The 25,547-nt window shown below is 39.0% G+C and overlaps 2 protein-coding genes across 3 annotated transcripts in view; one reads left to right on the top strand and one right to left on the bottom strand.

The window, feature by feature from the left end:
* itga10 (integrin, alpha 10) overlaps positions 1-15,998 on the top strand; it is a 52,465-nt gene extending 36,467 nt beyond the window's left edge. The window contains exons 9-30 of the mRNA XM_047356314.1: positions 1,045-1,210; positions 1,944-2,017; positions 2,097-2,241; positions 4,355-4,503; positions 4,613-4,756; positions 4,840-5,046; positions 6,066-6,196; positions 6,311-6,477; positions 6,841-6,983; positions 9,000-9,110; positions 9,194-9,279; positions 9,387-9,528; positions 9,618-9,710; positions 9,806-9,882; positions 9,972-10,061; positions 10,156-10,240; positions 13,652-13,765; positions 13,840-13,947; positions 14,022-14,129; positions 14,214-14,309; positions 15,421-15,534; positions 15,625-15,998. Of these exons, the coding sequence (XP_047212270.1) occupies positions 1,045-1,210; positions 1,944-2,017; positions 2,097-2,241; positions 4,355-4,503; positions 4,613-4,756; positions 4,840-5,046; positions 6,066-6,196; positions 6,311-6,477; positions 6,841-6,983; positions 9,000-9,110; positions 9,194-9,279; positions 9,387-9,528; positions 9,618-9,710; positions 9,806-9,882; positions 9,972-10,061; positions 10,156-10,240; positions 13,652-13,765; positions 13,840-13,947; positions 14,022-14,129; positions 14,214-14,309; positions 15,421-15,534; positions 15,625-15,675 (2,601 nt within the window). The 3' untranslated portion in view covers positions 15,676-15,998. The remainder of the gene's footprint in view (positions 1-1,044; positions 1,211-1,943; positions 2,018-2,096; positions 2,242-4,354; positions 4,504-4,612; positions 4,757-4,839; positions 5,047-6,065; positions 6,197-6,310; positions 6,478-6,840; positions 6,984-8,999; positions 9,111-9,193; positions 9,280-9,386; positions 9,529-9,617; positions 9,711-9,805; positions 9,883-9,971; positions 10,062-10,155; positions 10,241-13,651; positions 13,766-13,839; positions 13,948-14,021; positions 14,130-14,213; positions 14,310-15,420; positions 15,535-15,624) is intronic.
* Position 15,999: 1 nt separating this feature from the next.
* polr3c (polymerase (RNA) III (DNA directed) polypeptide C) lies at positions 16,000-25,202 on the bottom strand. Of its 2 annotated transcripts, none has more exons than XM_047356270.1 (13): positions 25,045-25,202; positions 22,549-22,695; positions 21,846-22,110; positions 21,389-21,693; positions 21,200-21,304; positions 19,556-19,729; positions 19,412-19,463; positions 19,263-19,323; positions 19,023-19,173; positions 16,726-16,827; positions 16,542-16,591; positions 16,304-16,453; positions 16,000-16,218 (listed from the first exon to the last, which is right to left on the bottom strand). In XM_047356270.1, the coding sequence occupies exons 2-13, from the start codon at positions 22,693-22,695 to the stop codon at positions 16,140-16,142; spliced, it is 1,641 nt and encodes a 546-aa protein (XP_047212226.1). In that variant the 5' UTR covers positions 25,045-25,202; the 3' UTR covers positions 16,000-16,139. The 2 variants fall into 2 exon arrangements, with proteins under 2 accessions (XP_047212226.1, XP_047212234.1); XM_047356278.1 differs by having other exon boundaries at positions 21,200-21,274.
* Positions 25,203-25,547: the final 345 nt, after the last annotated feature.

Here is a 25,547-nt window from a genome sequence, read left to right as displayed (position 1 = left end):
ATGGATTTGGATTTTTCAGATTTGATGCTATTTAACTGCATTCAGATGGTCAAGGAACGTGGAGGCTATGAGGCAGTCTTAATGCGCAATCAACAGAGTGTAAGCATCAAAAAAATAAACACCAAGCATAGTGTGTCCAAAATAAACCGAAGTCAAAGGGGGCTTTGGACTCAGATGGTAAAAAGTCAAAGTGATGATAGTTAACTGTGTCCTATAACACCAGGTATGTTATGATTTAACATTTTCTGCACTGCATGCACTTTTTGGCTTTGCACAGGAAAATGTCTCATGGAAGAGGTCAGACCTCTTGAAAGTACAGTGCAGTAACAGCAGATTGTTTTATACATCAATGACATGCAGATGTTAATAAGATGTCTGTTACATGACCAGTTTAAGGGCATTGCATGGATGCTATTATATTTAAAACAATGTCAGAGGACACAGTTTGGGAAATGCTACTCCCTCTTTTCTCCCTCTTTCATATCCTTTGACAGTTTTTAAAATTCACCATAGGGTGGTTGCCTCAAGATTCTTTAGTCTCTATAGGATCTTGATGCACATATTTATAAGGAGGCACTCCTCACATGACACAGTACACCCTGCTACACCCACTACACTTTCAAAACAGAGAATTTCCTTAGTTTACCTGGCAGCCAACTTACTTACTTACTAGGGAAATACTTTTAGGTTTGGTTTCTCTGATGGAATTTTCTTATTTGTACTTCAGGTGTTACACCACAAGCCGATGTTTCTGTTATGGATTTTTGCATCAGTCTTATTTTCAGTTTCCTCTAGCCTTGTGTTTTACAACTAATGTGTTGCCATGGGGAAATTACTGACGAAACTCCAAAGCACATCCATAAATTGTGTTTCTGTATTCTGCTTTAACTTGGGCTTTACATTGTCCATTTGAAACTTAACGGTTAATTTATTTTGAGATCTCTGTTTAGTCCACTTTTTATGATCCCATTATTGGCCTTGTGTTACCTACTGCTTTGTTTTTCATATATTTTCTTTTATTTTCTCTTCTTTACTGCCGTTCAGGTTTTGGGGTATTACATCCGCAAACAGCAGGATCCAGAGACATTCATTAATGAGATTAAGTACATCGCCAGTGACCCAGATGATAAGTACTTTTTCAATGTGACCGATGAAGCTGCACTGAATGACATTGTGGATGCTCTCGGAGATCGAATTTTCACTCTGGAAGGTGACAGTGTTACCAATCATGTAACATACTCTTCCTCTTCCCAGCAACAGGCAGGGCCACCTACTTAACACAGTGTGGCACCAACTTCCCCACTGACTGCACATGCATAAGAGCAATAAAAAATGTCATGTAACTGACAGATAAGTTAACAATTTTTATCTCATGCTTGTGCCTATGACAGTGACCTAATTGTAACTGATATTGTTATTGCAATATTTAGCAGCAGTATTACAATTGCATGTTTTACTGATATTGTGTAGCCCTAACAAGAAATAGAAAAATTAAGAAGTCAACAAAAGTATGAAAGGTTGTACTAATTGAAAACTCAATACAAAGACAATAAACCAAACACAAGGGGAGAACTGGGAAAAAGTTGACATCTACTAAGGTAATCCTAATAAACGTTTTAAAGAATTATTTTTGTTTATTAGAACAAGTAAACATATGAGCAAGCAAACCTATTCCTTGGCAGAGGCTGTGGGAGGACTTTGTACGGTTAATATCACAGTAGTTGCTGAAAGTTGAGAGGAAGGCCTTTGAAAACTGATGCCACCCTTAAATGTTCAGGAAAATCAAAGAGGAAGGGACAGGATGAAAGGAAATGTCTGTCACGCATGGGCCTTTGAGGATGTGAAGATCAGATCCTGGGAGGCAGAACAAGGAAAGGGAAGGGAGGAGAATAGGAGCAAAGAATGGCGAGAAACAAGAGATCTGACATGCTGTCCTCCTTTAGGTACCCTGGGATACAACCAGAGCACGTTCCACATGGAGATGTCTCAGATTGGCTTCTCCACACACACATTGAATGTAAGTCCTACTTGTGTTTATTTTTTACCTGTGTGAAAAGATGAGATGTCCATCATTTAATCCAAACTAATTTCTTCAGGATGGCATTTTGTTTGGGATTGTGGGCGCCTATGACTGGGATGGAGGAGTGCTGAAGGAAGGAACCAATGGAGTAATTGTGCCACCAAGAGAGGCCTTTGAAAGTGAATTTCCTTTGGAGCTCAAAAATCATGCTGCTTATTTAGGTACAAAGATTTCACAGACAAGTCTGATATAACTAATCTGTTTTTTTTTGGTTTTTTTTGCTGATATCATAGGTGATTGAAATGTTTGGTGTACTATATTGATCTGCATTCAGGGCAGAACCTTCACTGTGTGAAAAAATCTCAATATATTAATGATGAGATCTCAGCTATTAGGCTTTGCTCATCTATAAATGCCTGTGATCCTGCTGAATGTTTGAAATGCCCTGTGGTTTTTGTACAATCTGAGGTGGCGGCACCTTTCCTTCATCACAAAAATTAGAAACTTAAAACTGTCACTTGCATCCCAACCTAACAGAACATAAATGCATTGAAAAGCTTCAGTCCCCCGTATTGTTTGCCTAATAAACTTATCTCTGGCATCTGGTTGTGTTCCAGCTGCCTTCACACATGATGTTTAACAGCAGCTCATCAAAAACAGAAACCTTGATGTTTCTTGTGTTTCATCCATCTTTAGGCCAATATCAAAGCTGCCTTTTCTTGGAAAAGGTTGTTTGTGAAAAACTGTTGTCACATCTGGACTCCCATTGTATTTTTGAAAAGATCTGGTCCAGTTTTCAACTTAAACATAGTACGGAAATTACTCTTTGAAAAGCTTTAGTGGCTTGCTTTTACCTATGAATTCTGCATGGTAATAGATGCTTTGTTACAGTGTATGATAAACTTTTATCTCGACTGGAAATGTTTTGCAGTATTAGATGCATTGTGTTATTATTATTTTCAGTCCTATTTATCAAACATGACATTCATTCATCTTGGTCAGTATTCTTTGGCAGCATCGGTGTTTTTGTTATGGTGTGCCTCAGGGTTTCATTTTAGGCCCCATCCTTTTTCATTGTGTTTCCTACCACTCAGATCATTGTTCAGAAAATACATCAGCTCCTCCTATTGCTTCGCTAATGATGCATGCAGTTTGCCAATTTAAAACCATACCATCTTCAATGGAAATTAAAGTTATTGCAGTTGGGAATTCAACAGTCTGGGATGGCTTTGACAGTACCATTGGTCCTTATGTTCTATTGCCAGAAACCCTGTTTTTTTTGTTAATTTTTTATTTTGTTTGGGGGGGTTTACCAGAGTCTTCATGGATTACAATATATTCCTCAATATCTTAAAGATATTTTGAACATTTACACGCAATCCAGAACTTTGAGATCGTCAAAACCAAATCTTTTTTGCAAGTTCAGGCTAAAAATAGTGGACAGGCTCTTTTCGAAACCCTCAAGGTTTTGGAACAGGTCTCTAATTTCAAGTGAGATCTGCCCAGGACTATTAACATTTTAAAAAAAACTTCTCAAATATGTCTCTTTTGACAAATGCTGTCCTCTGGCTGATTAAGAGACCATGTGTTGTTTTAAATGTACTCTATAAAGGAATAAAATGAAGAAGTCCTTAATTTTAGACAGTAAAGTTTTCTGAAAGAAACAGAAATTAACCTAATAAATTAAATGGTGGAATACAACTTGACAGTAAGATACGATGAAGATGATACATGCTAATTCTTTTGCCAGGTACAAACTCAGAGTTTAGGACCAAATAAGGCTTCCCATAAACACAAAAATAACCCCTAGCCACAACTGCAACTTATGTGAAATTGTGCCATTGACAACATCGGAAAAAAAAGATAATTTAGCTAATTTTTGCCCAAACTATACTTCTCAGTGGAGCTTGCTGACGTCTGTCATGTTTATTTATATTCTTCACTCTGCATTTAAACATCCGTGATTGTGACATTTGTCTTTATTAATATAGCTCTGACTCATGTGAACCAGAAAAAGGAAGTCTAAAGATGGTGAAGCTGAACTAAGTTAGAGTACTCCATCCACCAGGCATGCTAAAAAAAAACTCATATTATATTATGCGTCAACATTTATTAGTCTATTCTAAGTACTGCTGCAAAAGCAATCCACTTTTCAGCATTTAAAGGTCATGTTTTTGTGTAAAAACACATTTTCAGTTGCATCAAAATGAAGCAAAACTTTATGCAAATTGAAAATCAGCTCACAGTTTCTTAATTAAGTAGCCCTTTGTGGATGTTGAGTCGAACTCACTCAAATAGCCCAGCGTTGTCTGATTTGTTTTTGTTTGCTTGCAGGTTACACAGTGTCATCTGTGGTCATTGGTGACTGGAGGAAGCTGTATGTAGCTGGGGCTCCTCGATTTAAACACAAAGGCAAAGTCATTTTATTTGAACTCCATGAAAATGGTTATGTTGACATCGTACAGGCTTTGAATGGAGAACAGGTGAAGTATTTTTGTTGAATGTTTCTCCAATGTCAATAATTATTGCAAACAACAGAGCAAGGGCTCCACCTGCTGGTATTAAAATGAAACTGCATGCTTCTGTCTTCAGATCGGATCTTATTATGGCAGTGAAGTGTGTGGGCTAGATATCGATAAAGATGGCATCACTGATGTACTCCTGGTTGCTGCTCCCATGTATCTTGGCTCAGGAAACAAGGAAGCTGGAAAAGTCTACATCTACACCCTCAGTGGGGTAACAATGGAGTCACACTTTAAACATGCAATTATAACAAAAATATATCCTAGTTATTAAAACGACCATTCTTGTTTTTCCAGGAGGGAATGTTTATATCTAATGGTACTCTGAAATCAGACGATAAGTCGCAAGATGCCCGGTTTGGTTATGCACTGACTGCTGCTCCAGACCTGAACCAAGATAATTTTACTGACCTGGTGGTTGGAGCTCCGCTGGAGGATGAACACAGAGGGGCCATTTATGTCTACCATGGACACGATATTTACATCCTCCATGATTATAAACAGGTAGTTCTTATCTAAGTACGCTACTGTGCAAAAGTATTGCATTTTTTGTAAAATACTGAAGTCTTCTTGATCAATAATTTCTCAGGGTGTATGAAGGTCTTTTCAGGACTTTAGCTGCTTTTCAAGTCATTTTATGTCCAGTCTTTGTACCTGATGATATTGTATGAGTGGAGGGAAAAACAAGAAATGTCAAAATCTAAAAAAAAACAGCATATATCTGACACAGAACCTAAGAGAAGCATCAATTTTAAGATGATCATCCACTGTGCGCCATGTTTTCAGCTGATGAGGGCAAATGCTGCTCATGTGGCAACCATCTTTTCATTTGCTTTTTCCTTTTGTGTTTTATACCCAACTGAATGCATTTTGTTAGTCAATTCTTATTTCTTTTAACCTAGAATTATATTTTCAGATTTTACTTTTCAAATCATTGCATGGACAATGTCATACAAAACAACATGGTTCTGTGTTGCATACATTTAATTTCTTGACATTGTTTTACTCACTTTTATTATGTATATGTGTGTATTTGACAAATTGCTGCAAATCCAAATTTGGGACCAATAAAATTAGAGTTGATTTATTAGCTCTTAGGTAAATTACCTTGCAGATACTAAGAAACTATTTAATGTGTCAAACTGTGCTATCTTTGGTATTTTTTAAATATTTCACCACAGATATATGAACAAATAATATCTTTTTGACTAACTGCTAGTAATAAACTGCCTAAAAGTCATAATAAAAATTGGATCTTTGCTCAGCTTTATATTATGAGTTGACACTAAAATCACCTGAAATAAAGAATGCCTTTAAATACCTGAATGACTAACAGTTCAGATTTAAGTGGCTAAACAACATTTAAAAATATTCCTTGAAAATGGTCAATATTTTTTTATGAAAGCCAGAAATCAAAACACAAACCTTCAGGTATCCCGAGGAACTCTTTGTAAAGATAACTTTAACATATTGCAAAGGTTGTGGCTCCAAAATAAAAAAATGACAGCACATATTCCTCCCAGCACATATTAGGGTCTGCCCTCTCGCCATCTCTGCGGTATTTTGGCCGTAGTGTGAGCGCACAGATGGATTTGGACGGTGATGAGCTGATAGATTTGGCAGTGGGAGCCCAAGGCAAAGCCGTGCTGCTCAGGTAAGCAGATTTTACTGTATAGTGTGCCTATAATATGACACAGTAAAACAACACTTTACAAGCAGGTAGCAGCTTTTTGTTTTTGGTAATTGTTTCTCAATCCTTCTCTTATAGCTCCCGAAGCATCGTCCAGATCAATGTGAGTTTGTCCTTCCAGCCGCACTCCATCAATGTCATTCAGAAGACTTGTCAGAGGGGCGGCAGGGATTCAGCCTGCCTGAACGCCACAGCCTGCTTCACGGCCGTTTCCCGCTCACCTGGATCACACAGCAACACTTTTGGTAATTTTCTTTTGCTTAAATACATAAGAATACGCTGAACACATCAGTTTTAGCAGTCAGATAAAATAGTACAACAGCATAAAAAAAGATAAAACCCCTATTTTGCTCACGTGTCCAGAGAAAATGTTGTGTTTATAGTCAAAAGAGTTAAAAGCTCCAGTTCCTACAAGTTAAATTGCTCTGGGATGGAGAATGTGACCTGTGAAGATGTTATTTAAAAAGTATTTAGAATTTGAATTTGAAAAACCACAAATTTGGGTTTCTTCTACCGAGAGGATTTCAAGACAATGAGACAATAGATTTGTGCATACATAAGCCTAATGTGATAATTTCAATTATGTTCCATTTATGTTTCTTCACTAGATCTTTGGGTATCAGCCATGTTGGATGACAGGAAGTTTTCAGCGCGAGCTCTGTTCGACGAAAGCTCCCACAGACAAATGCAGCTTTCACTAAGAGTGCAAACAAAAAAACCTCTGTGTTACAAACTGCCTTTCCACGTATATGTGAGTGTCTGCGCAACTACATATTCAGTACCTCTGACAAAAAAAGCACCTAACTTGGACCCCAATGTGTTCTCCAACATTAGGCTTGTTCCCAGGGTTCCCTTTCTCCCCTGAAAAATCTGGAATTAACTATTTACAGCCTATTGAAAATCTTTCTAGACAAATAGATGTCCTTGAGATTATTAATTAAGTTTTGAAATCTCTGAATATTAGAGAATTTGTGTTGTTGGAGGTTTTAGCATCCCTCTGGCTACACATTTACGGAAACATGTGATCCTTCCTTTAACACAGTGGATCATATTTTCACATTTGTAGACATTTGCGTTACTGCCTGAGTGGTTCAGATAATCTCTGGCAGTGGTGCGAATAAATCCATACCAGGTGGTCCAGCTGGATAGGCTGGATTCCCTGCCCCTGTGCCTTCCTTCTCTCCTTTATCTGCTTCATCTGCACTGTCTTCTTTCTTTCTCTCTGACTCTGAAATCTTCTCATCCTTACCGCTTACACTAACATCATTTTTTCTGATCTTCACTCATTTCTTTACCTGTTGCACTTTCAGTGACCTCCTTCACTTGTGACCCTCCTGGTCTCTCCATCATACTTCCTTCCTCATATCTCACAGTCTCTTCTTCCTTCTCATCCCACATCTTTTTTGCCAAAGAAACTGGAAATGTCTCCACATTTAAATTTCCTTTTCATTGTTATCTGCAATGTGCAAGCATCAAGATTTGGAAAAAACTGCCCATTTGTTATAATTTATATTACCACAAGAAGTCTATAACAATATGAAACCAGAAATTATCACATCGCACCAGCAGTTATATTTAAAAAATCTTATTTTCATGGCAGCCAGTTTATTATTTTCCTGATCTGACCGAACGGATGTAATGTGGTTTAATCGTGCCTCATTGCTGTGATTTTGACACTTTTTTTTGTAGCCAAAACAAATCACAAATCACACACTATTAAGTTATTGTCGTCAAATGATTAATAAACGTTTTTCAACATGAACGTCGGTCACTTCAGCAGACATTTCATTCATTGAAAACTTAAGTTGCCTTTACTGTTGTGTTAAAACATCACCTGGACAAACTGTCTTTAAACTGCAGAAACTTAGACAGCTTAGTTGCTCCACTCTGCTGGGCTGCAGCCTGACTGCCTCATTAATGTGGCTGTGACACAGGCAGGGAAGACGGTGTTTAATGCAGGGCTGTAACTAAGTTTTTCAAGGACCTACATATTAACAATTATACATTTTTCATAAATTAATGTCTGATTTGAAGGCTGTAAGAGGCTTTTGGACAAACAAGCAATTAGTAATTACAAGTGTTTTTAAGGACATAAAAGTAGCGGGCAGCTGGGGGGTAGATCAGCCCCTGGTCTCTGATATTTTCTTTGCATCTGCTCCTCTCAGTTTCATTCTTTGATACCACACAATTGTTTTCTATTGCTATGCAGATGACACCCAGGTTTTTGTGCTTCTAAATCGGAAAAATTATTATTCGATACATGTGGGAACGGATTGTCTAGAGAAAATGAACCCTTGGATGCTTCTAAACTTTCAAAGTATGAATGAAAAGAAGACATAGGTTTTATACTGTACTTTAGCTTTTTTAGCTCAAACAATTAGCAAAGATAAAACAAATCTAATTACTAGATAACTTAACAACAGAAATTCATACATTCATTACAACTTGGCTGGGTAGGTCCAACTCTTCAGATTTGGATGTCAGCCAACTGTAGTTTTCAGCTAGGGCAAAATGCTTTATCCTGACGAAAAGGCCATTTTAAAACTGCAATTAAGACACAACTCTTCTGCTTGTTCCACACAGTATGCAATGTCAGTTTTATTCATCCTTTATTTTTTATTTAATGTTTATATTGTTTATCTCTCCTCATGTTTTGACTTTTATTTTATTTTGTTTTAAATATTCTATGCTTGGCTCTTTTCAAAGTACTTAAGAAACAAAGGTGGCTTTTCTTAGCTTGGTTACTGTCTCACTGTCTGCTACACAGGATACAGCAGATTATATTCGTCCGATCAGCTTCTCACTGCGGTTTAAGATCAATGACACAGAGACGGGTCCAGTATTGAATGAAGGCTGGCCAATAAATGTCAAGAAATCTGTAAGCAACACAAAGTTAGCTCCACTAATTTTTCATTTTTATTTTCAAAAATAAACTTTTCCATCCTCTTAACATTTATCCAGATCCCATTTTTTAAAGACTGTGGCGAAGATGATGTTTGCACAACAGATCTGGTCTTGCAGGCACACATGGACCTCTTGGGGACAAGGTACAGAACTAACAAATTCTTGTACTTTGCTTTCTCCTCTAAAACCAGTTAGAGTAACTGTCTTCTGGTTGTTAGATCTGAGTGAGTCATCGTGTTTTCTCACACAGACAGAAGCCTTATGTGATTCGCAGCCCGCGTAGGCGTCTGGCGGTGGAAGTGCAGCTCCAGAACAGACTGGAAAACGCCTACAACACCAGCCTGACGCTGCACTACTCACGAAACCTCCACTTCTCCAGCCTCAGCATCAGAGTAAAATGCGCTTTTATGCCCCTAACACATGCAACATGATTTAAATGCAACCCCTAAATGCAATTATTTTCCCTTTTCTGTTAACAAAGGAGGATGCCAATTTCAAGATGGAGTGTACCACTCTTGGCTCAAACAGCCACTCATGTAACGTCAGCTACCCAGTGTTTCGCTCTCAGTCAAAGGTAGCCTCATGCTGAGGAAACTGATCATATCGAACTCCTCTGCATTTCATGTAGGATGAATCACTTCAGCAGCCTGTTTTCCTCTGTGTTTCCAGGTGAATTTTATGTTGGAGTTTGAGTTCAGCTGCACCTCTTTACACAATCGGGTGCAAATTAAGCTCAATGCTACCAGGTAGACTTGTCCAAACATTTCATATACCAAAGAACTGTGGGGTTCGGCTACACAGGTTTTGACTAATATCTATATTTTTTGTCTTACAGTGACAGTAGTGAGAGAGAGGACACTCTGGGGGACAACAGCATTCAGCTGCAGACTTTTGTGCAGTATGACCCAGATCTGTTCATTAGCAGGTGTGCGGACAGAATAAACTTAATTTACAAGCTTTATTTACTTTTTTTAAATCATCATTATTAATATGCAGCTCTTTTTTTGTTGTTTGTAAAGTGAGTCAAATCTGAACCGCTACGAGGTCCACCCCACACGGGCTGCATCAGAAGCCATGGGTCCAGAGTTCTACACACACATCAGGGTAAACATATAATTTTTGTCTTAGCATTCTTCCTCAACCATTAGTCTGAAAGGTTAGTAAAAACACTGCCACTTTGAGCTGAGGAACAGAACGCAAACGTTTAGTGTTAATTTAAATTAATTTATTAATTAATTTTTTTTAAATGGGACAATGCATATTAATTAACATGAGCCCAAGTTCACATGTAAATATGCCAGATTTAGCCATTAAGGCTAGTTTTCATCTGCAGTCCTATTAAGCCAGCTGTAGCAGTATTTTTTTCCTGTTTAAATAATAAAGAGCTCTACCTAACTCAGAACTCTCCAATTAGTTACTTTAAGTAACACACACTCATACTTTTAGGTATGAGTGTGTGTATGGATGGATGGATGGATATGGATGGATGGATGGGTGGATGGATGGATGGATGGATATGGATGGATGGATGGATATGGATGGATGGATGGATGGATATGGATGGATGGATGGATGGATATGGATGGATGGATGGATGGATATGGATGGATGGGTGGATGGATGGATGGATGGATGGATAGATGGATGGATATGGATGGATGGATGGATGGATATGGATGGATGGATGGGTGGATGGATGGATGGATGGATGGATATGGATGGATGGATGGATGGATGGATGGATGGATGGATATGGATGGATGGATGGATGGATATGGATGGATGGATGGATGGATATGGATGGATGGATGGATGGATATGGATGGATGGATGGATGGATATGGATGGATGGATGGATGGATATGGGTGGATGGATGGATAGATGGATGGATATGGATGGATGGATATGGATGGATGGATGGATGGGTGGATGGATGGGTGGATGGATGGGTGGATGGATGCATGGATGGATGGATGGATATGGATGGATGGATGGATGGATATGGATGGATATGGGTGGATGGATGGGTGGATGGATGCATGGATGGATGGATGGATGGATGGATGGATATGGATGGATGGATGGATGGATATGGATGGATGGATGGATGGATATGGATGGATGGATGGATGGATGGATATGGGTGGATGGGTGGATGGATGGGTGGATGGATGCATGGATGGATGGATGGATGGATGGATGGATATGGATGGATGGATGGATGGATGGATAGATGGATGGATGGATGGATGGATGGATATGGATGGATGGATGGATGGATATGGGTGGATGGATGGGTGGATGGATGCATGGATGGATGGATGGATGGATGGATGGATATGGATGGATGGATGGATGGATATGGGTGGATGGGTGGATGGATGGGTGGATGGATGCATGGATGGATGGATGGATGGATATGGATGGATGGGTGGATGGATGGGTGGATGGATGCATGGATGGATGGATGGATGGATATGGATGGATGGATGGATGGATGGATATGGATGGATGGATGGATGGATGGATGGATAGATGGATGGATGGATGGATGGATGGATATGGATGGATGGATGGATGGATATGGGTGGATGGATGGGTGGATGGATGCATGGATATGGATGGATGGATGGATGGATATGGGTGGATGGATGGGTGGATGGATGCATGGATGGATGGATGGATGGATGGATGGATATGGATGGATGGATGGATGGATATGGGTGGATGGGTGGATGGATGGGTGGATGGATGCATGGATGGATGGATGGATGGATATGGGTGGATGGATGGATGGATATGGGTGGATGGATGGGTGGATGGATGCATGGATATGGATGGATGGATGGATGGATATGGGTGGATGGATGGGTGGATGGATGCATGGATGGATGGATGGATGGATGGATGGATATGGATGGATGGATGGATGGATATGGGTGGATGGGTGGATGGATGGGTGGATGGATGCATGGATGGATGGATGGATGGATATGGATGGATGGGTGGATGGATGGGTGGATGGATGCATGGATGGATGGATGGATGGATATGGATGGATGGATGGATGGATGGATATGGATGGATGGATGGATGGATGGATGGATGGATGGATGGATGGATGGATGGATGGATAGATGGATGGATAACCTTGCGACCCTAGAATGGACAAGTTCCTTACTTTTCAGAACTACATTTATCCTCTTCTGACACATTGTTTATTATTGGGCCAGAACCTGCTTGTGACCCCACTATAACGTACATACAGTACCTTAAAGTAAGTATTAACGCCACATTAATCATTTTACATTTTATCATGAAACTACCACAGACCATAATGTATTTTTTTGGGATTTTATGTGACCAACACAAAGTACTGCACCATTATAAAACAGAATTGGAAGATGACACATGTTAATCAACGTTGATCTAAGCATAAATACTGGTGTTAAGTATTTAAACAGAAACTATCTACAGGGCAACTGCTAGTTGTTTACTACTGCAGTTGTTCTGTCTTCTGCACAAAGCATGCAGAAGACAGAACAAATCATGGAAGAAAACCTGTAAGATGCTGCAAAAGATCTAAAGTCTGGGGCAGGGGTTCACCTTCAAGCACAATGATTACCCTAAACATCCAGTCAGAACCATATAGGGATGGTTTGAATCAAAGCTTATTCATGTGTAAGAATGGCCCAGTCAAGGTCCACACCTAAATAAAACGGAGAATCTATTGCAATAATTACTTGTACTGCATTAAATTGCACACGACGTTGACATTTTCTAATTTCTCTGCTTAGACTGTTTATATTCTTGAGATATAGACATATATATACTGTATATATATGGACAGATATATATAAAGATTGACTTTGTTCAGTTATACATGCATTGATGGTGTTCCTTATGTTAAACAGTTAATCCAACTGTACAACTGTACCTAACCGTTACCTCATTTCTTACCACTGCTGTAACACCTAAATTTCTCCTTGTGAGATGAATAATGGCATTCCTAATAATTAATTCTTAAACATTAAACATTTCCTTCAAAGCTGTAACTGCATCAAAAGGTAGCAACACTAATGCATGCCGCATTTTTAATATTTGTGCAAAAAGATTTTGAAAACCATGTATTATTTTCCCCCCACTTCACAATTATGCACAATTTAGTGTTGGTTTTCACATCATTCCCAATAAAATACATAAAATGTCTTGTTGTAATGTGACATAATGTAAAAAAAACATTATGGGTTTGAATAATTTTGTAAGAGAGGACCAATTCTTTCAAACAGTGAAACCATCTTCCTCACGTTGCTGCTGAGATTCATCTAATTCAAGCCAAAAATCACCTTCAGAAAGTCTGGAGGGCCACTCATCGAGACCACTTTACACCATTCAAAGATAGTCTGCCTTTGGAAGCAAACCACAAAGACATTTAGGACGACTTTGCACAGTGCGATTCAGATGTCATTACTGTACAAGCTGAACTAAAATGTTTATTTTCTTCGTGTTTGTAGCTGCTGAATATCGGTTGTTACTCTGTGAGTAATCTGGAGCTGCGTGTGCTTTTGCCCTCTGTGGCTGCAGAAGACGCAGTCTTCATGACTGTAACGGATGTCTTCACATACAACGTGAGTGGGGTTTTGTGATTTGTTAGTATGTGTGTTGCTTTTGGATGATGTGACATTGTTAAGCTGCACTGCAGGCCTCAGGAATAAAGTGCAGCGTGCTGAATGATGTAACCCAGCTGAAGTCCAGACAGAGAGATGTTCGTCCCCTTCACCCTGAGGACATGATGCATGATGAAATAGTGGTGAGAACCTTTGTTTCAGAAGTAAACCCTAAGAAGTGTAACAACATGTTAATATGACTTATGTTTATGTGTAGAACTGCAGCCGGTCGTGGTGCACAGAGGTTGTCTGTGAAGTGAAACAGCTCGGGCAGCAGGCTGTTATACGAATCAGCCGCAGAGTTCATGATGACTTTTTCAGAAAAGTGAGTTAACTGACCATCACATGGAAGATTAAACCCTCTTCAAATGATACAAAGATTGCTCATCCTTTGTGTGTGTCTTTGTAGGTCAAATATAAGTCAGTGAGGATAATTAGCGCCTACAGCCTCTCAGCTCAGGAGACCAACCTCATCACTCTGGGAACAGGAACAGTCCGGGGGGAGGTAAGACTGCAGGATGCTTCTGAGCATCACAGGGAGGATATATTTAAGTGCTTTTAAAACCTATTCAGACCAGTTTAATCTTTTTAGTGTTTCGTCATGTTCCAGCAACAAACCTCATAGTATTTTCTTTAATTTTATGTGATAGAGAAGCACAAAGTAGTGGGTATTTGTAAAGTAGGACAAGAAAAAAATATCCCTTTTCCATTTTTTTATTCATATCTTCTACGTTAACCTTTTTTTGAACCACTTTACCCAATAATTACAAGAGCAAATCTTTGCCCCTACCAGCTTTGCGCATCCAAAGTGCAAAGTTTGTGCCCATTGTTCTTTGCAAAATAGCACAATCTTAATTAGCTTAGATGGAGAGTATTTCTGAACTTGGATAACCAATCATATTGAGGTCTGGTTTTGACTGAGTCATTCTAAAATGAATATGCTTTAATCTGAACTGTTTTACTATTGCTCTGGTTGTTCGTTTAGATTCATCGCCCTACTGGACAGTGAACCTTTGCCTTGATCTTAAATCTTTTGCAGCCCCTGGTTTTTTTCCAGGATTTCCTGGGCCTTTAGCTGCACCATTCTTCCCATACACTATGAGAAGCTCCTCTGTTACAGCTGCTGACCAAGAGCAGTTTGATAGAGCAGCAGGACAATGATCCAACGCATACCAGCAAATCCACCTCTGAATGGCACATGTAGGTTTTTGAGTGGCCTAGTCAAAGTACGGAAATAAATAATAGTGAGACACGATCAGGCTTATACATATATATTATACATATATAATACAATTCTGCAAAGAACAGTGGGCCAAAATTTCTCAAGACTCTTTGACAATGATCGTAAAGACTTGATTGTAGTTGTTGCCACCTAGGATGGCACAAAAACTGCTTTTTGTATTTACTCAGTGTATCTTTGTGATATAAAAATCCATGATGATCTGAAACATAAAAATGCATCACAAAAGCACTAACAGAAAACTGTAAGGGGGAAATACTATTTCACACAGATACTCCATTCGCCACACAGGCTGTAGTTGTACAAAGGCAAAATGTAAAATTGAAAGACACTGGAATTTCCTCTTATCTTTTCCTGCACCTTTTTATTTTTCCAGACTGTGCTGGAGGTTCTGAAGGGCCGAGCTATTCCCATCTCGCTCTGGATTTTGATTGGCAGCATCATAGGTGGTTTGCTGCTACTGGCGCTCATTATATTCATACTGTGGAAGGTAACCAAATAAATCTCTTATTAGAAATTCAGAAAATATGAGTTTGTTACAGACCAGATATTAATCTCAACTGTCTTCTTCTTCTCAAAGCTTGGATTCTTCACACGTAAACACAGAGAGGATGAAAACCATGAGGACTGAGGCAGAGTTTACAAAGAAGACAACCAGATGAGCAGAATCTGCCTTCAAACAGGCAACATGATGAAGTTCCTATTGAAGACTTTAAAACAGGGATCTCTAGGACCAAAGACAGCATTGCCAGGATCCAACAAAAATGCACTGCCCAAGATTTCCAGGGTCAGAGGGGGCAATTATGTAAATTATCTTTTTTTATAATTTTAAGCAAAATGTATCAAATGACAGTTATTTTATTTAACTTGCAGACTTTTTCTATGATTTCATATTTTAAACCGTCAGAACAGGTTTTATTTGTTCTTTATTGGAATAAAAACAGTTGAAAAGAGGTAGTATTGATCTGTTTATTCAGTCCTGATCTACACAGTAAAAACAAGAAAAACAACCTATTCAGTCCAATTTAACAGATACACTAAGGAAATAAAGTCCAAAATGATCAAAATGTATGGATAAATTGTAACACTTAAATCTCAACTTGTAGATGTAGAGCTGATGTATGACTCTAAGATAAAGATGGTTTCATCGACTTGGTTCTCTGCTGAATCTAACCTGGAAAAATATAAAAAAAAAGAACCAAAAGATCAAGAGATTGTTGGGGAAATTGAAAAAGTTCATTTCCATTTTGTCTTCTTACTTATTAACATGAAGCCTTAGGACATCCAGCTGTTGCTTCTCAGGAGCAGAGATCATCTCCTCGACTTCGCTCAGCTGTTCGGGCTCGGCCCCGCTGGCCTGCAGTGATGCCAGAATGGCTTCAATTCGCTGTGATTTCTCCAAGAGGCGCCTGCAAACCCGACATAAAAACAATCAGCCACAATGATATGAGAACTAACAAACAAACTAGCAGACAAAATCTTTAAACCACAACCCACTTGTTTTCTTTGGTCTCAAACAGGCGTCGCTCTATGAGGTTGGCCACAGTCTGCAGAAGAAGATGTTATTAAAGGGAGAAGTAGCAAAAAAGGAAAATCTGCACAGGGTTTCCACACATTTTCCAAAATTTTGACTTTTCCAGACTCAGGATGGATGGATGTAGCTGGAAGGTTAAAGTCTTACCTTGTAACAGTTCTGCAGCAGCATTCTGGCAGTGGGGAGCTGGTTGACGGTGTAAAGATAGAAGGTGCGAGATGGAGCAAAATCTGGGGTCTTGGGGATTTCCTAAAGGAGTGAAATTTAGTCAGTCAGACCGGATAAAGTTTATGTCTAAATAGATAAAAGTGTGGCCTTTTGCTTTAACTTCAACTGCAAAAATTTCTGACTAAAATTTCTGTTTACCTCATTCCAATTTGGGAATGGGGTAAACAGCGATGTGTGCGCACAATTTTATATGAATTAATCATCTGCAGTAACTTTTTTTGAGAACTTTGAACTTATACATGCTGTTTTTTACATGCTGAACTTGACCTTAGCACATCTCTCACTGGTATCATTGATCAGCACCCTATATAGTTTTCCCTCTAAGGTAAAAGCATAGTGACTGTTGAGTGTGAGCAAAATTAATTGAGGCAGACATATTTTTGGAACCTGATATTAATAAGTCTCCCCTCACATTTTAACTCAATATAAACCAAAGGCTCAAGGCGCTAATACCTAAACATATAGATTGTGCTGAGTTGTTTCTGCACCTTGTTCCCCATTGTCACTGTGTGGGAGCCTGCTGCAGGCAGGTAGTGAGTTTTGATATGCTTAAAGTCACAGCAGAGACAAGTAAAGGAATGAAGCTGCAGCTCAATGAGTTCAGCCATATCTAACTTTGCTCTCTGAGCACCGCAGAGGTACGTACAGCAGAAATAACAGCACAGGTGTCTTTCAATTACGCGTGAGGAGTTTGTCAGGCTTCGCACTTAAACTGAATCAAAATCTTATTAATGAGGTACAACTTCACAGTGCTTTGAACTGGTTTTAAAAGTTCTGACCGATTTCGTTTTCTGGTCTAGATCTGCACAACATATCGAATCGCAATCATCACCACAATATCAATGTACTTTTCCTGCCCTAGATGCCTATGATTAGTGTATATTGCTAATATACTAAACCATATAAAGTATATTTATGCTACTATAGTACACCAGTTACATTAAGTAGTGGAACATTACTGACAAACAGCACATACTTGTATTCAATCACATTTTAAGACATTTTGATATTAAATAATGATTTATTGACTAGTTTTCCTCATTAGACAAACAATGTGACAATGGGTCATCCCTACTGTGAGCTCAAAATAATTTTTAGGTATTAAAACTATGAACAGCATTTAATTGAGTTTTTATCTGTGAGGACTGAACTAAGACGTAGTTCAGGTGATAAAGGGCTACTTCACTGCTTGTTTGGCATCTGGATCAACTTATATTAAAGCAATTGACAGCATTTAGGCTTGTCAAATCCAGACTAGATCATGCAACACAAGGTATAGTTTCTGTAAAGCACAGGTATTGTATATCATATCGTTTGCACAACACATCAAATTGCAGTTGTCATTGCAATTTTTGATGTATTGAATATTGAAATGAAAGGTTGCTTGATGCAGTATTTGGACGAATGATATTTCATGTGGTATGGATTTAAACTCTATTTGCCAAGAATGTATTTGGCATGTTGGATGGACTTTAGTTGCCTTTTCTGCCCACATATGATAAAAACTGTTGTGAAGAAGATGCTAAAGTTCAAAGAGAATCGTGGGGACATGAGATGAAGAAAACGGGGAAAAAAGCATGAAAAATGTGGGTTAATCTACATCAGCATCATCAATGCAATATTCAACAATAGTATCAAAATTAGTTTTTTTCCTGAAGTCATGCAGTCCTACTTAGAGTGAATGTGCATTTATTTGTGGATCCTTTTAGTAACTCAAACAGCAAAACAATAAACAAAATAGGTTCTAAAAATGAGATCAAAGATATGAGTTCACTATAAAGTAGTATTAAAAACCCACACTTTAATTGGAAATTCAGATTTTATCATTTATACATTCAAATAAGGAGTAACTCAAGGGTTTTTCCATGCTTAATTTTCCTTTTCCAGAGTTATCCAGAAAATGTTCAAATCGAAATTACGTACTGTTCAAGACTTCTTGACTATGTAGGAACTCTACTTACATCTGTTTATAAGACAAATCCAAAATAAAACAAACCAAAAAGGAAATTTCAAAAGTATTTTATCCTTTTAGTTAAACAAAATAAGGGTCAGATAAATTCAAAGAAGTTTTAAAAAATAATAATATTCTTTAAAACAACTGCTTGAGTTGTTGAAAAGAATGCTGCTTTCGATGGATGTGCTTAGCCGACCTGTGCATGCATACAGAGTTTGATGATAACTGATGAATCTAAAGAATTAAAACTGTTCTACTTCACCTGTAGCTGCACCAGGTTGTGGGACAGCAGGGAGTACAGCATGTCTTTGGCCTCCTTGGCTGGAATCATGGCAAAGTCTTCCACCTGCTTCTGCTCCAGGTGTCTCTTCCGCAGCAATAGACGGAAGATCCGAGCAGAACGGGAGCCAAATCTGATCAGCGGATGAAACCAGGAACTGATCGGTAACTCAGTTAACAAGAAAGCCACATGTGCATTTAATCAAAACACAAAGAGACCCACCTCTCCTGCACGATGGACTCCAGCGTGGCTCGGGCCAGGTTTGCGAGTGCTCTGTGCAGATCTAAGAGATGAGTTTAGGATTGCAATTGATCTTTCAGGCTGGATAAATTAGCGCTTCGGCTGTGGCTCTAAATGCACAAAAAGGATACTGACAACAAACATTCCTCCTCCACTTTCTCCAGACTTCCCAACAAACTCCATCTAGGAAATAAGAAGTAGACGATGATAAAAGAGCTTTATGTGGATGAAAAGAAAAATCGCAGCGCTGACAGAGTGCCCAGAGGAGGACGTACGGGGTCGTCCACCAGCAGAGTCAGATACTGATCTAAGATCTGTCTGGGGATGTTGTAGCTGGCTGGGAGGGACCTGAAGATCTCATTGGCTGAGAGGGGCTTTGTGCAGGTGGCTGTGGGCGAAGTGGTCACCTCACTCATCCTCAGAATAGTCCTCACGATTTCACTGCTGGTCTGAAACGTTAGAATTTCACAGTCTTGAGCAATCTTAATGTTTTTCTTAAAATAGCTTGATGACATGTTTTTTCATTTGTCAACTAACTACACAACTTAATATAAATTCTATAATAAAACCAATATTAAATAATTATTATTTATTGTTATTTTATTCTTTGCGAACCAAATAAAATGTTTCTTCAAAAAAAAGATTTTCAAATTACACACAAAAACCCAAGGTAACTATTTTAACTGTCAGAAAAACGTATTTTCTGACAGTTAATTCTGCCGTTAATTTAATGTGTGTATCAGAGTTTCTGCTATACCTCATAATGGTTGAATGAGTCAGTTTTACTTTATAAACACTGTACTGTTCTGAACTTACAATTTTTCCCCATTTTGTCATGGTATAACCAGAAGCTTTCATGTATTTGTGTTTATTGGGATTTTATGTGATACACCAACACAAAGTAGAGCATAATTAAGATGTGGAAGAGAAATGATACACGGTGTTTCCGTCTGACAGTCTTTTCTCCCAGTTTTGCACATCTACAGCCTGACATTTTAGCCCCACCAGAGAAAGGTTGCTTGAAGAGAAACTTGTGAACATCAAGTCTCGTCACAGACTCTCAATTGGATTTAGGCCTGGACTTTGACTGGTCCACTAACACATTAACATACCTTGATCCAAACCATTCTATTGTAGCTCTGGCTGTTTGTTTAAAGATGAACCTCCACCCAAGTCTCAAGTCTGCTGCAGCCTCTTACAGGTTTACTTCCAGAGTTTTCCTGTATGCAGCTACATCCATCTTCCTATCGACTCTGACCAACTACCCTGAGCCTCGTGAAAAAAAGCATCTGCGCAGCATGACACCGTTTCAAAGTGGGAGTAGTGTGCTCAGGTTGGTTTGGTCTCATCTGACAGGAGCACCTTCTTCTATAAGTTGCCCCTTTTCCTTACTTGACTTGTGCTAAACTGCAAACAGGACATCTTATGTCTTTCTTTCAGCCACTTTTCCATAAAGGTCTGATTTGTGGAGTACAAAACTCATTTTACAAGACCATCCCAGCTGAGCTGCAGAGTTCTGCAGCTCCTCCACAGTTACTATGGGTCTTTCTGCTGCTTCTCTGATTGATGTTCTCCTTGTGCACACACAGGTGGACACTAGTTATTAACTAGGTGACCTCTGAAGCTAACTGGTTCTACTGGATTTTATTTAATGGTATCAGATTAAAAGTCGTTAAATACAAATGGACTTTGTAAAAGATGTTTAAAACTATTTAGCGTTTTCTTTCCACGTTTTGTTGGTCTATCACATAAAATCCTGATGAAATCCATTAAAGTTTGAGTTTGTAATATGGCTAAGTGTGGAAAAGCTCAAGGTGCATCAATACTACTGAAATAATTCTTTCAAGTGTGACATGGAAATGCTAAACCCAACCTTCAGTAATGTGGCTGTATTTTGAGCAGTTATGTGGAAACCTGACCTGATCTAGCTTATTGGCCACAGCACTGATGATCGCCTGGTCTCTGAAGTGTTGATGGAACCGCTCAAAGTTCACCTGCCAGTAGATTCCCTCATCACCATGTGTCTGAGCAAAAATAAATCTCATTATGGAAGACAGGTATGTAAATTAAGTTAATAATTAAGATAATAAAAGCCAATATTCACTAACTTCTGAGTTCATTTTAGCCCTTTTTGCGTTCCTTTGGTCCTCTCCGTCCTCGGGGACGAGCTGCCGTTTGCCACGTCCTACGAGCGTGACCTGCGGTACGGTGTAGCAGTCAGGAAAGCTCTCTGGGGTTGGCAGGGCCTTGCTGACAGTGGCTGCAGGAGCTGCAGGGGTGGCAGGAGCCTCAGCTGGAGCAGCGCTGCCTGAAGTTCCTGCTCCGCCCACCGGAGGGCAGCGCTGGAGAAAATGGGTCTCCACCAGTTTGGAGAAGGTGGAGGAAACGTCGCTGTAATCCAAGCTGTGGCCTTCTATAACAGCAAAGCAGACACTGCCAACCACATCACTTTAATACATTAGATTCAAAAAGACAAAAGGTCTTTTAAAACTACAGAAAAAAGACACATCAACATATCCTTTAAAGAACTGCAGCTAAACATTTCTGGTGGAGACAAAAACTGACCCTCCATGTTCTGTGTGAGTCGGTCTGCGACCGTCTTCACTGTGTTGCTCATCGTCATGTGGCCCCGCTGCAGCAGCTCCTCTATGATCAGCTCGCCCGTGTCGCCGTACAGCGTTTTGGCCGTGTAGATGTAACGTGGGTAGCGCAGAACTCTCAGGACCCTATCACAACAGGCCCGATACTCTGTGGGGCTGCCGGGTCCTTTACGGCCAGCGATGAACAAACACGCCCCATGCTGCACAAGCACGCACAAACACTTCTTTACCTTAATTAGGAAAGACAAAAAGAAACATTAAAATAAAACCATCAATCTTGATTTTTTTTTTTTTTTACATTTGGGCAGATTACATTCATATGAAAGGTGCAAAAAATTCCCAATAATACAAAAATGCCAAGTGGCTTGCTTTAATTTTTCTTTTTTTGCTTCTTCTTTTATTTATATTAGATTCAAACCTTATCTGTGATCATTTACAAACTAAAACTTATAATAACTAGAATAAAAATAATAATAATAATAATAAAGAATAAAGAGAAACAGGAACACTATAAGTGTGAATGCCTACTGCATTCACACTAATAATAATAACTAATAACAAATTAGTTAAGAAACAAATAATCAGCTTGAATATATCAACACAAATCATCAGCTGCAAAATTGAAACAATAATCATCAAAATAAGCAGAAAATGTTGGATAGCTGTACCAGATCCACAGAGAGGTTGGTTTCTTGAACAATGGTCCTTAAGTTTTGTGCTCCACTTCGGAGAAGGTGCGTTCCCACTTTCTCCACCACCTCCCCGAAATGCTCCCGGAGAAGGAGGCCACACAGACGGGTCTCCTGGACCGTCATCTGCAAACAATTTAAGATTAAATGAAGATAACCGTTATAACCATCTAGGACACTCTAAACTTAAAACTAGTTCCTGCTTTCAATATATCAAATTGCAATGTCCGTCACTGTATCCATGCGTGCAATAACTGCTTAGACAAAAATTTGGAAGGCAATTATTTTTCACGTGCTTTGCATGCAAATTCTGTAGGAATTTGGACATATGGAAGAGCAGTGGAAAGGTACAAAACGTTTGCAGCTTTTCTTAATGTACCAGGAATAACAAACATGTGGAAGAGGGTGCTCTAGTCAGATAAGACTAAAACTGAACTTTCTGTCCTGTATTTAATGTGCTATATGTGGTGGTAAACACACAAATCACCCTAAAAACACTACCCTCATTATTACATATGGTGGTGTAATAGAAGCAGGTCAGAGTTAAAGGCTGCAAAACACTTGAGACTGGGGAGGAGGTTCACCATCCAGGAGGACAAGGACCCAAAACATTCAGTCAGAGCTAAAAGGACAGGTCCAGACATCTTTCAATTGAGATTTGTGGCAAAATTTACAAACTAATGTGCAATATGATTGAGCTTCAGCCATTTCGCGAAGCTAAACTCTAGAAGGGTAAAGGTGGTAGATGCTATGGCTGCCCAATATATATCAAATTTATCTTGTATCATAATGTCACTATATGTAATATGCATATCTCTGGGAACTGCCTGGACAGCAATGAATGTTAGCTAATTATTTAAGTACCATGCATTCAGGCCTTCTATGCCTGCTATATATTTGGGGAAGTTTTAGGAGGTAAAGAGGTGGCAAGGTGGTTAAGTCATTGAGAAACTACAACTAAGTTGCTAAAAGAGCAAATACTGGCCAGAAGCAACCTTACTGTTGAGATGGAAATAAGGAATTTTAGTTTTTTCTCCCAATGGCTAGGCTACTTACAATGCATCGCAAAAGTATTCACACCCCCCTGGCATTTTACATGTTTTTGTTTCCTCACAACCGGGAATTAAAGTGGATTGTTTAAGAGTTTGCACCATTTCATTTACAGAATATGCTTACATCTTGGAAGATGGGTTATTTTTTCTATTGTGAAGCAAACAAAATAACAGAAAACGTCAGCGTGCGTAACTGATCACACCCCCTAAAGTCAATTCTTTGTATCGTTCTTTGTTGGCTGAAAAGTTCCATTTTAGTCTCATCTGACTGTTATTTTAACGCTAAATAATGGCTTTTTCTGACCACTCTTCCATAAAACTCAGCTCTATGGAGTGTACAGCTTATTGTGGTCCTATGGACAGATACTCCAGTCTCTGCTGTGGAACTCTGCAGCTCCTTCAGGGTTACCTTTGGTCTATGTGCTGCCTCTCTGATTCATGCCATGATTTATGATTTGGAAAGCTCGTTGGTCTGCATGATGTGATACTTCTTGCTTAGTGGTGTTGCAGCCCCTTTCGGGCCTTTCAGAAAAGGTCACAGATCATATGACACTTAGATTGCACACAGGTGGACCTCATTTTACTAATTATGTGACTTTTAAAGGAAATTGGTTGCACCAGAACCTTTTAGGGCTTCATAGCAGTAAGGGTGGATATATATGCACATGTCAATTTTCTTGTTTTTCCTTTTTGTAATTGTTTTTTTATATTCATTTTTCTAATTTTAATTCACCAACATGGACTATTTAGTGCAGATCCATCACATAAAATAAGGTCAAAAACGTTTCAATTACAGGTTGGAATGTAACAAAATAGGTCAAAAGCCAAGGGAGGGGGGTGAATACGTTTGCATATCACTGTATAATCTGGGCTCCATGTTTCATTTGAGCCCAAAGCAAATTTACATTAATACTCCTCATTGCAAGTTATATTATAACCTTCACCAATATGATCCTAATACCGTGCAGGCCTGGTAGCAACATATCTCAAATGGCTTGTAGCTGTACCTGAGGCAAAAGAAGGTTATGCATAATGAACTTTTAATATTTTTTATTTGTAAAAGAAAAAAAGCACGTGTAAATTGTTTATTATGTTGATGCACTGGGTACTGGGTGCAGTAAAACGTGGTAGGGCGCATAAATACAACTGCCATCAGCATTATCAGCAAGATTAATTATCTACCAACAGAGTATTATCTTATTTAAGGTATATGAGAAATACATGCAAGAAAACCCAAACTGTCTAGACTTAAGTTACACTGAAAGCCCCTAGTAATCTGTCAACTACAGCTAATAAAGACTAAAACCTGCTCCTCATTATGCACGGTCTGTCAGTGAAAGAATAAACATGTCAATAAACCTGCTCTGAAAGAGTACAACCTAAGGTTTGAACAGAACAACTCCACTATGATAACAGCACTAACCTTATACACAAAGATCTGTCAGGAGAGGAGAAGCGTTCGCCTCTATTCATCCCACAGACCGAAGACTTTCCAAACATGCGGCTCGTCGATGACAACACAGGAACACTTCCGCTCCCCAGGTCTGCTCGCTCGTGTCTCCCTTTGGTGGCGCGCCGCTTATCGGGCTGGAGGAATATGGTAAGACAGATTATCATAAAATACAGAGCGCCTTTCTGGAGAGTACTGAATTGATTTCTTTTGTCCAAAAAAAAAAAGGAGTGCGTTTATGGATAAACTGCCTTTGCATAGATAATTGCCAAAAATGTTAGGTTAGATAATTATGTGTTATATGTGCAGCAGTCATATTGAATTTGAATCTGAACTCATGGTTGGCTGGAAATCTCTTTCTTTCAGAGTCGGGAATCTAACTTCAGGAGAGGTTCCGTTTTATTTGTATTTTTCTTGGAACAAGTACAAACAAAACGCACCATATCAATTAAATCTAAAACTGAAAAAAAAATTAA

This window comes from Girardinichthys multiradiatus, chromosome 3 (assembly GCF_021462225.1).
Source record: "Girardinichthys multiradiatus isolate DD_20200921_A chromosome 3, DD_fGirMul_XY1, whole genome shotgun sequence".
Classification (NCBI taxonomy): Eukaryota; Metazoa; Chordata; class Actinopteri; order Cyprinodontiformes; family Goodeidae; genus Girardinichthys; species Girardinichthys multiradiatus.
This window is presented reverse-complemented; position numbering and strand designations above follow the sequence as displayed.

Bases quoted from the DNA above. Each gene is read 5' to 3' on its own strand.
- polr3c (XM_047356270.1), bottom strand. From the start codon at position 22,695: ATGACGGTCCAGGAGACCCGTCTGTGTGGCCTCCTTCTCCGGGAGCAT. The intron at 21,694-21,845 runs GTCAGTTTTTGT...TTGCTGTTATAG, and splicing joins ACTCACACAGAACATGGAGG to AAGGCCACAGCTTGGATTAC. The intron at 19,174-19,262 runs GTGGGTCTCTTT...TCCGCTGATCAG, and splicing joins GAGTCCATCGTGCAGGAGAG to ATTTGGCTCCCGTTCTGCTC.